The sequence below is a fragment of the Panthera leo genome, chromosome B2 (genome assembly GCF_018350215.1).
Source record: "Panthera leo isolate Ple1 chromosome B2, P.leo_Ple1_pat1.1, whole genome shotgun sequence".
Taxonomy (NCBI): domain Eukaryota; kingdom Metazoa; phylum Chordata; class Mammalia; order Carnivora; family Felidae; genus Panthera; species Panthera leo.
Window position 1 is genome coordinate 70,777,677 of NC_056683.1, and position 14,058 is coordinate 70,791,734.

Consider the following 14,058-nt stretch of genomic DNA (forward strand, 5'->3'; position numbering starts at 1 on the left):
CAAAGAATACAATAGACACAACAATTCTGAAAAAGAAGAAGAAAGCTGGAGGACTGACACTACCAGATTTCAAATCTTACTCTAAAACCATAGTAAGCAAGATAATGCAGTACTGATCTAAGGACAGGCATATAGACAATGGAATATCACTGACAGCCTAGAAAGAAACCTTTACATTTAAGATGAACCGATTTTCCACCAGAGTACCTAAGCAATTTAGTGGCAAACGAACAGTCTTTTCAACAACTGGTGCTGGGAAAACTGGCTATCAACATGCCAAAAAATAAAAAAAGAGAGAGAGAAAGAGAGTTTAAACCCTTATCTCACACTAGGTACAATATTAACTCAAAGTGGATCATAGAACCAAATATAAGAGCTAAAACTATAAAGCTTTATGAGAAAATAATTGTGACTCTGGATTAGGCAAAGATTTATTAAACATGACACTAAATGGATTTATCAAAATTAAAAAAAAATCTGTTTTTCCAAATTTTAAAAAGCCACAGATTGGAAGAAAATATCTACAAATCACATAGCTGATAAAGGTCCTGTGTTAGAACATTTAAAGAACTCTAACAACTCAATAAGAAACAACCCAATTAAAAACCGGGCAAAAATATCTGAATAGACATTTCACCTAAGACATACATTATGCTAGTAAGCACACAAAACGATGCTCATCGTCATTAGTTATTATGGAGATACAAATTAAATTTATTAGAATGGCTATAAGCATAAAAAGTGACAATATCAGGAGCACCTGGGTGGCTCAGTCGGTTGAGTGTCTGTCTTTGGCTCAGGTCATGATCTCACGGTTCAGGAGTTTGCCCGCATCAGGCTCACTGCTGTCAGCATGAAGCCTGCTTTGGATCCTCTGTCCCCCCTCTCTCTGACCCTCCCCCACTTTTACTCTCTCAAAAATAAATGCAAACCTTACAAAGAAAAAAACTAAAACTGACAATATCAGTGATGTTGAAACACTGGAACCCTCATCCATTGATGGTATGTATAATCACTTGGAAGACGGTTTGGAAGTTACCTAAACGTTAAAAATAGACTTTCAAACCACCCACCAGTTCTACAGTTAGGAAAGTTCCCAGGACAGATGAAAATGTGCCCATGAAAGACTTATATAAATATTCACAGCAGCGTTATTCATAATAACTAAAACCTGGAACAATCCAAATGTCCATCCATTTGTGAAAGGATGAACAATGGATGATCACTGGGCAACAGAAAAGAACGAAATACTGATTCATGCTAGAACACATATGGACCTCGGAAACATTATGCTGAAAGAAACCAGACACAAAAGACTACATATTGTTTGATTCCTTTTATGTAAAATTTCCAGAAAAGGCAAATCTCAGTAGATTCGTGGTTGCCTAGGACTGGGGTGGGAGCAGGGACTGGCTGTAAAAAACTTGAGAAACCTTTCTCCAGTGATGGAAATGGCTCAAAACTGGATTACAGTAATGTCATAAACTCTATAAATGTATGTAAAATTACTGATTTGCATAGATGAATGGACATTATGGGAAGTAGATCATACCTCCAATAAAGCTTTTTTTTTTTTTTTTTTAGTGTTTATTTATTTTTGAGAGAGACAGAGACAGAATGCGAGTGGGTTAGGGGCAGAGAGAGAGACACACACAGAATCTGAAGCTGGCTCCAGGCTCTGAGCAGTCAGCACAGACCCCGATGCGGGGCTTGAACTCACGAGCTGTGAGATCATGACCTGAGCTGAAGTCAGACGCTCAACCAACTGAGCCACCTAGGCGCCCCAAGCTTTTTTTTTTTTTTTAAAGTAAATTATATTCCCATCCATATAGCCTGACTGCTGCTAGAGTGTCAGTACAATTCAGCACTTAGCAGTGATACTTCCAATCTTTTTTACCAGACTGGTTTTTTAAAAAATCACATCTCCTTATTCTTAATAATATACATTTCTTTGATTTCTAGCAAATCTAAACATTTCATCTATTTGGGTCTGCTGGTTTCTAAATATACATCTTTTCCATAAGGACATGTGAGACTCTTTTATATTTTTAAACTAGCAAACTTTTTTCGGTGATCTGTGGTACAAACATTTTTTCCCAGTTTTTCGTAAGTTTTTAGATTTTATTAACAATAGGTTTTTCTTTTTGTCATACAGAAATATTCATTTTCATGTAGTCACATTCATCTGTATTTTCACTTCCAGAGTCTGTCTCTGGTGTTTTGACATGTGATATTCTTTTGAAACAGTAATCAGAAACCTTGAATATTGTTAGTTAATCATCCTCCGTGCCAAGCCCAGCACTATCGGGCCTTTCTACTTTAAGAGAAGAAAACCCTAATTTCAAATTTCAAAGCTAGAGGCAGACAGCCTTTTCTTCCTTAAGCCTTTAAGTGTATAAAGAAACACGAATGTTTATACCCCAAATTCATGGACAAGTGCCTCATTAGAGAACTTCTGATGTGATACACTAGATATTTCCAATAGTTCTAGTGATGAGATAGTGGAAAAATAAAAAGAAGGATGTGAAAATGTGTTTGCTGTTGCTAATCATGCCAGGCTATGACTCTAGGCCTCACTGGCTGATGCCTCTTTGTAGGACATCATATCATCATATAACAACGTGACCAGTATAGGCATTCATGGATGTCTGACCAGAACACTCTAGAACTCAGTCACTCATTATCTCACAACCACTGCATTCATGCATATTATCATTTTCCTTGCTATGTCACTCACTATTAATAGGTGGTGAATGACCCATCACCCATTAGGTAATAAATACAGGAAACTGAATTTCATTCTTATTTTACAAACTCAGAAGGAGATTTAATGCTAACGAAAGAATTCCTTATTGTTGAGTGCTTCAAAAAATTCTACAGCAGTTATAAAAAAAAACCCACCTATTTGGTTTAACATAGCTATAACTATCACACAAAGAGATAAAACAAAGATATGATTAAGAAATAAAAGAACATTTTATATTAATGTGGATATTATGGCTTTTAAGTTGTATAGCTGGTTAAGAAATAATCAGAAGAGGCATTGAAATGCCTGATAACAGAAAATGACTGTTTTTCTCTGTATATATTTGAGTCCCACCCACCCTTGCAGGACCAGCCCAAATTCAACCTTTTTTCCCTATCAATTCTACAGCATTTAGAATCTATACCTATACTATATATTCTGGCACATATATACAGTCTTAACATTATTCAAGTGTTTAGTGCCTGTCACTCTTATCATCTTCAATGAATTAAATATAAGTTCCATGAGAGCAAACTATGTATCCCTACGACATTAAAACAGTGGTAGGATTCCAGATCCTACACTACAGAACAGCCTAAACAGGTGTTCATTAAATAACTTTTCTTGATTTCTGGGAAAAGTTGAAAAAAAAGGGCCAAGATGGAGAAAAAAAAAAGGTATTGTGGGGCACTTTCCTCAAATGTATTATAATGTAGAACAGGCAGTCCCTTTAGTCAAGAAAAATAATGTGGAGTAGTATGTAAATGCTTTAGCAGTTGCCCCAGCTTTACATACCTCAAAAAGCTAGGCACAGATTGTTTTCAGTTCTTCTCTTTGCATCCAGGCAGGCTTTACCTAAAGATAGTGCTTTCCAACGTAAGCTCCAACAAACTCCAGGATTCTATGAGGCAGCTCTAAGGTCTGACTGATAGATGGGATGGCCACGTTAGCTATGTTTAATTTGTGGCTGCTTCTTTTCAGGTATCAACTTTGGGCTCCAGGTATAAATGAAGAGCCTTCTTACTAATCAAGGACAGTTTTTCCATCTCTGAAGAATACTCTGATGTCCTGAGGGATGACATTCAGGTACTTGTACACAGGTTTGCCTCTAGTCCCAGGATGGCTGGCTAGCTTCTTCATAGGGGTGCTCCCTGCCTTCCAGGAAATAAAAGAATAACCAAAAGACAGTTCCTCTACTGTAATTCTTTTCTTCCCTACTGTTTCCTTTAGAAAGGTGGACAGCAAGGGAAGGTAAGAATGATTTCACCAATTCTGGCCCTTTAGCAACAAGGACTCCAGCACATCAGGGTCCATTATAATAATGGGTTTTGTGCATATCTAAGTTACCGTTCATTTAAATTTGTTAATAATTCTCAGGAAAGGGGAAGGCACCATTCACTCTGTAAGGATTGTAAGGATATGACTCTACTAGAATTCCCAACCCTGTCACTGAACCTCAGATAAAATGCTGAAAATAGTGGCATCATTTTAAATATCTAAGTTCTAGTAAAACAGGGCTAGAAAAACAATACTTTCATAAACATTAACTTTAAATAATGAATCTCAAATATCAGTAAATGCCATCCATTTTCTAGGGCTGAGAATCTCTGCATTTCCTAAATTCCTCTTCACCTACCGCCACTAAATGAAAAGAATGAGTGAATAATGTTTGAAAGTAAGGACTCTGAACCTACAGTATCTAATTAAACCTTGGTTACTAGCAATTGGTTGGTGAAATGTTGGGTAACTCATGTCTCTAAGCCCTAGTTCAATGGGGTGTACTGAGGAGTAAATCAAATCATGCAAGCCAAATTCTTCCCACAATATGAAGCACATAGTATGTGCACGATAAACTCTAAGAAAAAAAACCACTTTCGTTATATTTGTTAAAAAGTGGAGGCAAGTTTCCACCAAATTCTTAGTAATGGTACGTAAGAAAGCAAAACCTTCTGTATTTTTAAAACTTCAATATTTTAAAGTAACGCATTCATTTACACCAATCAGTCCACAGTTTTTAATTGATAATGCAGGATATTATTTGTAATTTTGCCTCAAATTTAATACACTCACTGGCTCACACTGCTGGCAGGCGGTGGGAGGGTGCAAAGCATTTTCTCAGAACAGCCGCCACACACCGGTTTTCTCAGGGTGGAGGCAAGCCTTCCCTTCCCTCCCCGGGACAATGACGGGGTCCGAGCCCGGCACCTACGGAAACGTGCGTCGCGGTGTGCGATACTTGGTGTCCGCGACCCGCGCGGAAGGGGACGTAATAGTCCAAAAGAAACCGAAGCCGAGACGAAAATGATCCCAGTTCCCGGTGAGCACCGAGGGACTTGGGAGCTCGCGCACCCCGCCTTGCCCGACTGAGTGTGGGCTTGGGTCGCCAGAGTGGACCCGGTGGCCCCTGCCCTTGGCAGCCAGAGTGGGCGCCACTGGCGCCGTCCCGTCCGGTGCGTGGCTAACTCCGCCGCTCCCGCCGCGAACTGCGGGCAGGTCCCGGCAGCCCGGCCCCGCCTGCGCCGTCCCCAGCCCTGATTGACACTGGAGTTGGTACATACGGGTCTGCAGCGGAGGCGAGCAGGGGGGTGAGTGCTATTTTAAACATGGCTTTCCCTCTCTCTTGGCCTCAGAGCCAACGCGGCGCGCCCAGCCGTGGGCTAGGCCCACCTGGGAATAACCCCAACATCTGCCCGACTTATTTATTTTTTTCGATCTCTCTATGCATGGACTTGTTTTCCCCCAATCACTGCTTTTCCACAACCCGGCAGTTTCAAAGAGGAAACTCCCCTCCTGGAAAGGGGAATGGAAAGCGCTTTTGCTTCTTCTTGTTAGAAGGTGGAAACCATTCCAGTTACCAGGAGTTCAAAAAAGAAGGGAAGCGGCGTCGCTGGAGAGAAAGTAACATTCAGAAATCCTTGGGGACCGAGGGAGGAAGGGCGGGAAGGAGGAATGTCTGCAACAGGCATCTGAAAACAAGCGTGGAGAAGCAAAAAGATTCGCAAACCCGGAGTTACTACCAAGTGCATTCCGCGCAATCCATTGCAATGACAAGATCTGCTGTAAGCACAATTTGAAGGCCTTTGAAATCTTTTTGGTGAGACTTACCTTTCTCTTCGGCATAATGACTACGTTCGTGCAGCTAAAAAGTAAAGCAACGGGGTGGAACTGCAGACACCGCCGCTGGATGCTGCCGCTGCCCCTGCAGCTGCTCACGCGCAGGGCACGGCGTACCCGGCCTCTCCGACCTGCACCTCCGCGGCTCCCTCCAGGGGCCCTCTACTCGCTCGTCTCCTCGCTCACCCAATGAGGAGCCCCAGCAGCCGGCCGCGAGGCCCCATTGGCTGCGGCAACATTCTAAATTCCACGAGGGCACGCCCACCTCCGCGCACACGGTAAGCGCTGTTGTAGTTTCCACTTCATCGAAAAAATCTGCCTGGTGACTGGGCATGCCCAGTTCAACTAGTAACCTCCAAGCTACAGGGTCCTGGAGTTTCATTGTTTTCCTGCTCCCTTTTTGGATTGTGTCACTAGGAACAGCGTGGGCCTTTAGAGACAGGAAAAAGAGTAAGGATGGACACATTAACTTTATAGTGTAAGTATATGCACAGCAGGCACTTTATAGGTTTCCTACCCATAAAGGCTTGTAATGAATGTTACGTGATGGAGACCTGTAAGAGAGGGAAGATACCCTGTTCTGGAAGAGTGTGGCAATTTCTAAGGGTCTCAGCTTCCCGTTCTAGATATCTAGTGACAATAATCTCTAAAATTACTTAGTTTTAATATCTTAAAATCTGTGATTACAAATCACTAATTCAGTCAACTTCAAAAAAAATTTGTTTAATGTTTACTTATATTTGAGAGAGAGAGACAGAAAGACAGAGCGTGAGCTGGGGAGGGGCAGAGACAGAATCTGAAGTAGGCTTCAGGCTCTGAGCTATCAACACAGAGCCCTACTGGGGACTTGAACTCATGAACTGAACTCATGAATGGTGAGATCATGACCTGAGCAGAAGTCTGAGTCTTCACCAACTGAGCCACCCAGGCACACCTTAGAAAAAAATTTTTTTTAAATGTTCATTTTAATTCAGCCAACTTCAAACTAGGCTCAAAGATGAATAGGATATATTTGTTATGGAAATCAGAAAAAGAATGAACAAGGTCAGAACAGATTATTTTACATTTGAAACATTTAAATAAGCATATTTAAAATATACATATTTTAATGTTTCTCAAAGTTCTGCAAGGCATTAAATAGGCTTTGCAGAAACACTTCCGAATTTATTTTATGTGATCAGTTTTACCCTGATACCAAAACTGGTATAAGACCTCAGAAGAAAAGAGAGCTAGAGACTGATTTCCTTTATAAACATAGACACAAAAATCTTGAACAAAATTTTAGTAAATCAAACCCAACAGCATTTAAAATGATAAGACATCATGACCAGTGAGGTTTATCCTAGGAATTCAAAGTTGGTTCAACATCTGAAAACCAATCAGTGTAATTCACCATAATAATAGAATAAAGGAAAAAAACCAATATGATCATTTCAGCAGATACAGGAAAAGCACCAGTGAATGGGTGAGCAAATTATGGTAACCATACACAATAGAATATTACTCAGCAATTAAAAGGAATAAAATATTCCTTCATGAATGAATGCCAGAAACAAAATGCCACATGAAAGAAGTCAAATACAAAAGACCATATTGAATAATTTCATTCTTTTGAAGTTACAGAAAAGGTAAAATTAGGCAAGCTTAGTTTCATAATCATATTGAAAGGCAAAAGTTCACCTCATAGGAAAATGTATTGAAGTCTTACACCACAAACATGGCCAAATTCACTTTGGTCATGCAGATGATGAAAATATGCATTAAACAATGTCATTAAATAATTTTAATGCTTGGATTTTTTCTTTATTAATTTTCAGAATAACAAATTAGCATCCTAGCAAACTCTAGAAGTGGTCAATGACTTTCTTTTTGTAATATCTTTAGGAACTCATGGATTGTTATGTATTTGGTACACTTCAATCTATTGCTATTATTACTATTTTTTATACTCATATTGCCCAAATTGGTCATTTTGACATGATCCCAGTTGTCTTTGATAGATTTTTCACTTTCAGGCATTCAGTGGATCACAATATACTAAAAATAATCTGAATAAAACCAGTTCATTGCTTGAGAATTGGATAAACTTTGAGGTTAATAATTTTACCATAAAAATAATATTTATAGTGGAGCTGTCTTGGAAGAGAGTTAATTTGCAAAATGTTTGGTGGTTAAGAAAAAAGCCAGTGAAGACACTTTTAATGAGATATGTGTGGAAGGATGCTCGGTAGCACTTGTAATCTGGGTTGAAAATTTTTTTCTTTACGGAGATGGAAAGGCTTCACAACAAAAGTAGTCTAGGGTGAATTTTTCCCTCTGTGATGGTAAGTGCAAAGTTGGCTTCTTTAGTTTATATTTTTCAAGGCTAAACTATCAACAACAACAAACAAAACTGTGAATGTTTTTACTGCACATAATAAAATAACTGCAATGAAAACGAAACTAGCTAGTTGGATAAAGAAAGTTGATTGTGGGAACCTTGGGTCATTTGAGCCTCTTAGTGCATTTATAAGTGACAAAAATAACAGGTTAGTTTTGAAATGAATAACAGCATGAATTCTCTTTCCTTTGAAGTGGATTACACCTGCTTGAGCAGAACACTGGGGAATAGAGGGTTCTCCCTGTATCTTCAATATCTTCCAACATCTGAGAAAATAAGCACAGACCTCTGGAGGAAAGAAGAGTAGGCAAAGAGAATGATTTAGTGGGTAGCTAGAATTCCAGGTTAGGAGATTAGACACTTGAGCAGAAAGGAGCATGCCACGTGAAGAGGCAAGGTCAACATGGTAAGAAGTAAAGACTCATTTGTTTGGCAGTATATTCTGCTGAGTATTTCTCTTGCTTTGAAACATCAACCTCTAAGCCAGTAAAGTCTTCTCTATAAGATGAGACTATTTTAGTGAAGACAGATGATGGATAAATGCAGGGAGTTACTGCCTGAGGAAGAAAGAAGGAAAAATTAGTGAACAAACTTCTTTTCCAATTCCAGTTCCTCTCTACTTCTTTCCTACTTGAAACAGTTGGAATCCTAAACCTGCCTCAGCATTTTTCAAACAGCAGGACAAAGTCATTGATGGTATCATGAGTATCATTAAGAAAGAGAAAGGAGAAGGGAAAAGAAAAGAAAGGGCAGAGCATGGAAAATATCAGAGTGTTTCACATGGTAAAGTTAAGTAGTGTTTTATAAAATGTTTCCATTTTTCACACATTCCCACATAAACATACCACACATGTACACATATAGTTGTGCGCATGTGCGTGTTTGTGTGTGTGTGTGTAAGTGTGTGTGTTCTAGGTTGTAACTTGAAATGTATTTTAAGATGGGTGTTGGTGAAAAAACTTTAAAGCTACTTCACAGCCCTAATGAATCTTGTGGATCTTTGGGGTTCCAGGAATTTCTTCCTCTGGAAGAAGGGTGTTTAATCTTCAAATCTTGAAAGGAAAATTTGAAGGGAAAGGACCACCTCCCTCTTGATCTGTCACTTCTTCCCTCTTTCAGGCAGGCACAGGCAGGGTTTTGCTGTAATTAATGGCGAATTTCTGGAGAATTAATATCTAGAATCTGTAGACTGTTGCTTCTGATAACTCTAATTCTGGAATAAATTATTCGGTAATCGGCCAAAGAATTCCCGAAGTGAATGAATTCCGGAGTATAACAAAACAACATCAAAAACAATTGACAAGAGGTAGCAAAGGAATACTCTATTTTGTTTGTATTTTTATCAGTTAAATCTCTAGTTTGATTGGATGCTAACTTTTAAAGACACCATGTTTAATTTTACAAAGTAACCAGGATACTCTAAGAGCCATGAATCCCAAATCATAGGAGCTGCCTGATGATAATGCAGGTACCCAGGCCCTAACCCGAGCTTACTGAATCAGAATTTTTCATGCCTGGACCTGGGAATATGCACTTCAAACAAGTTTCTCCTATGATTTTTTATACTAGAATTTGAGAAGTTTAGACTCGACCTTAGGTCTCAACAAATTTTTGTTGACCGCTGGTACTTAGATTCAAATGATATAAAAGGCTGCTGCCTCCTTAACACACTTCCAGAGAAGGAGCATAATTCTGTGGGTGAAATTTCCCTACCATGGGCCTCCCCTGTGCTTTCTCCTCAGTTCCAGCTTAGCCTGGCACTACATGCTTAGTCCACATTCTTCTCCCTCCTCTTCTCGTCTTGCAAGGAACCTGAAGGATCATTGAAAACTGTAGACCCTGAGGTCCCTAGAATAGCGCCTCTTCCTATCTTCCCAGGCAGCACTCTAGGCAGCTCCCTGAGCCTCTGATAAGATTAAATTCCCTGACCCCACATCCTCAAAGGGAACCTAACTTGCCCAAAGCTCCACAAACCACACCCTTTCAATGTTGTATTATTTCAGTGGTTGTACAAGCATACCTTGTAATTGCATTAACAGCAAGGGAACCAGGGCATTCTGTGATCTTCCAACAGGAACCAACTTGTTGTTTTTCCCAGCCTTCAATCAAATTTAATCTATGTGCACATTCTTTACCCTATGTGTGTTCTTCTACACAGTTCTTCTATACAGTTTTCCCACCCCCAGTCCTTTTCAGGTTCAATCTCTGTGTTATCTACCTCTCCTTCTTCTTGTTGCTGCCGCTTAAACTCATCAGAGTGTAATTAATTTGCTCTTTGTAGCTCCCAAATGACTATTTGGGGATGAATTAGCCATGCTCAGTAACTAGAACCGGGGATTGGGCTACATTTGTTCAGCCATCCCTTTCTGCCAGATTGAGAACATGTCCAGTGCCAAGATCCAACCATGTTCAAGGAGGTTAAAGTTAAGGGAAGGGACTCCTGAAGCTTCATGGTGAGGACACAGCAAGGAAAAGACACATCTCTTCCCCTTTGGGGACAAGCCACAAGCTGCAAAGTGCCAGAGACTAGTTTAGGGGTTGTTGCAGATTTCTGAGACGGAGTTACACATTCTTGTAAACTACTGCCATTGCCAGTACACTCTCAGTCAGGACCACACCCTGCCTTCTAAGCTGGGGAGCTTGGCTACCCATGTCCAATGTCTTCTGCATTTCCTTCAAACCTCAGAATCCTTGGAATCTTGTAAGAAACATCCAACAGCCCCATTCCTGTCACTGTTCACAGTGGTCCTGCCTTTCAGGGCAGATCAGACCATTTCCTTTTCTCAGTGAAAACAAATAAACAAAATTGAGGCTTAGAGAAATGAGAATCATTCTGAAAAACACCATAAGGCAATTGGAGATGATTTTTCAGGTTAGCGTGGTTAATAACTATCATAATTCTCAAGGCAATACATTTTTATACAGCAGTGGAAAGCTAGCCTGAAACGTGCCATAGTCTTTAAGGCTGCTTTTAAGCACAGAGTTGTTGCTGTTTTTGTTGTTGCTTTTAAAACATGGAATTGTGTTATTCCCACATAAAATCTCATCCTTCCCCTCTTTTTCATTCCTACTCCCACTTCTGCTCTTTGCAAACTTTAACAAAAAAATTTTTTTCTGATTAATCCAATTTACCTCTTTATATATATTATATGTCAAAAATTTTCTGAAGTTTTAACTATTTTTTTGCATAAATGCCTATCCAAAAACCTGAATTTGGAGTCATAAGGCTTGAACTCAAAATCCCAAGTCATCGAGCTGCAATCAAATTATTTAACCTCTTTGAACTCTGTTTTGTTGTTGTTGTTGTTGTTGTTGTTGTCGTAAAATGATAATAATGTTTATCCAAGGCAGACACTGCTAGTTACTGGCCGAGTATTCACACTAGTCTTCTGTCTTACTGACAGAATTCTGATTTTGGCAATGGGCCTGGCCAAAGCAAAGCAAAAACTTTACCTCTCTGGTTCCCCAGCAGAGAGGTTGCTACATGACACTGTTTTGGTGAATGAGATGTGTGCCAAAGTCACAAGGTAGTGCTGTAAACACCACCTATAACAGGGACAGGGACAGGGGCAGACCCAGCCCCACAGCTGCCTTCTGCCTTTGTTCTTCCCCCTCCTCCATCCTGGAAGTTGATAATAATGTCTAGAAGTAGAACATCTATCTTGTGTCCAAGAGAATGAAAGCCTGACAAGTCAAGGATGAAAGAGAAAGACATCCCGGGCCCTGTACTGGCTACCACTCTACTACTTTTTAATGCATGGAAAATAAACAGCATGCTTGATCCAGGCACTGTAGGTGGGTGCCTGTGACATGCAGCTGAATATAATCCCTAACTGATAGACTACCTCACAGAATTGGTGTGAAAACCGGAGACAGTAACTATGCGAACGCTTGTATGCCTGCAGCATAGTACTTACCATATTTTGTTTCAAGAAAGTGTATTATAACCCCCCATAGATTATAAAAGAGAACACAGAAAAATTTTAACTTTCCCTGAATCCCTGAGGGCCTGATTATGAATGTTTAGTGTAAACCTCTTAAAATTACTTTAAAATAGGCAGAGATAAACATTATAAACTGATGCTGTAGAATGTGCTGCCCTAGACTATGGCCTAAGGCCAGGATATTTTGGCTTGTTGTTCAACTCCATCTTTGTGGTAGTAGGCTTCCTTGTACTGTAGATGCTAGAATCTAAAAAGCATATCCCAGAGCTCGCTGCAGCTCGGGTTTTGGGTGTGATTTGGATTTGGCCAATTAGATGCACTAGCGTGAAATTTGGCAAGTAGAGATTAAGAGGAGGCCACACTAGGCTACGTCTGCTGTGTCTGCTGCTTTCTGTTTTCCTGCAACAATATCAGCAGAGATCCCAGGCACTGGCTTTGTGGGTTTTGATAGACAGGACTCTCTGCATCCACTCTGTACACGTAGACTGCAGCAGGTGTGGTGTGGTCTGGAACGGGGAACAATAGTGGCTTCCTGACTGAGAAAGCATTGTTATTATCATGGAGTCTTGACACTGGTGGAGTCCTGAGGGCAGAAAGAGCGCACAGCTCCTTTGACGACCTGGTTCTGGGGTGTGACTTTGGGGGAGTTTCCTGAAAGTTCAATGTCAAGTCTATTTCTTTAGCCCTCCCTACCGTCCATGAGCCATTGATTCCTTGAATGTATTTCTTCCTCCTTAAGTTGGGTAAAATGGGTTCTGTTCCCTGCATCTGAAATCAGAGCTATAGAACTTCTCTTAGTGTTGTTTATGAAATATTTCCAGCTTTAAGGGACACCCTCTCTTCCATTTGAATCTGTGGTTATAGAAGCAGATGTTGAGATGCAGACTATGTGTGTCCCTGAGTGACCACTGTGAACAGAGCCCTCTGAAGTCTCCTCAAGTGGATATGGGACACAGGTGAAAATAAACCTTTTATTTAAGCTGTTGATATTTGGGGGGGATTTGTTACCACAGGTTTATCTATCTTATTCCAAAGTTACATAGAACTTAGAACCTAAGAGCTTGGGGTGCTGTTTTAATAATAAAATAAAGCCTAAAATATGTGGCATTGACTTCATAGCTGGTCAGAGAGTATGAAAGAAACCATTGCTGAAGACTGGAAGAATGGATTTTCTAGTGGTGAAACATTTGGTAAAAGTGTTGCCTTCAGTAAATTCGAAGGTATTACCTAATTTACCTAATTTTAGGGAAGAGATTGAAAATGTTATTATTCCCATTTAACTGGCTGCCATGAACTGCATTTGGCAAAATACAAGAGAGAGATAAGTTTGGAGAAAAATTGGTCCGTTTGTAAGGATAAAAAAGAGAGTCTACAAATTCAGGGATTCAAATGCAACTGCTTCTCAACTCAAACATTAAAGGATAAAATTCATACTTTGAGCCACAAGGGACTATTAAAACTCAGCTTTGTAGCAAGGATCAATTCACTGAACATGGATTAGGGTGTGCAGGCTTGAAATTCCTTTCAATTGGACCAAATTTCTCAAAATAACATGAAATGGTTCAGGGGGAAAGGTATTGGCACTACTAGGCTCAAAAAGCCTACAGTTAGGAAGAGAAGGCAGGAGGGAGGGAGGGAAAGAGAGAAAGAGGGATAGAGACAGAGACAGAGAGGAAGACAGAGAGGGAGAGGAGGAGGGAGAGGGAGACAGGCATTGGGGCAAGAGAACACAGAAATATGGCAAAGGCATATGTCTAGAAAGGAAACATGAGAGCAGGGAAGAAGTCAAACAAGTTTAAGTTTGGAAGATGGTTTTACTGATAAAGAGGCACCAACCTGGATTAAATGCCACTGTAGCTGTATGAGACTTAAAA

At 40.1% G+C, this 14,058-nt stretch overlaps 1 protein-coding gene and 1 long non-coding RNA gene across 2 annotated transcripts in view; one reads left to right on the top strand and one right to left on the bottom strand.

Moving 5' to 3' along the window:
• LOC122220117 overlaps positions 1 to 3,800 on the top strand; it is a 39,362-nt gene extending 35,562 nt beyond the window's left edge. The window contains exon 6 of the long non-coding RNA XR_006202682.1: positions 3,728 to 3,800. This is a non-coding gene — a long non-coding RNA (uncharacterized LOC122220117). The remainder of the gene's footprint in view (positions 1 to 3,727) is intronic.
• HMGN3 (high mobility group nucleosomal binding domain 3) overlaps positions 1 to 6,054 on the bottom strand; it is a 31,970-nt gene extending 25,916 nt beyond the window's left edge. The window contains exon 1 of the mRNA XM_042939214.1: positions 5,852 to 6,054. Coding sequence (XP_042795148.1) covers positions 5,852 to 5,866 — 15 coding nt within the window. The 5' untranslated portion in view covers positions 5,867 to 6,054. The remainder of the gene's footprint in view (positions 1 to 5,851) is intronic.
• Between the last annotated feature and the right edge of the window lie 8,004 nt (positions 6,055 to 14,058).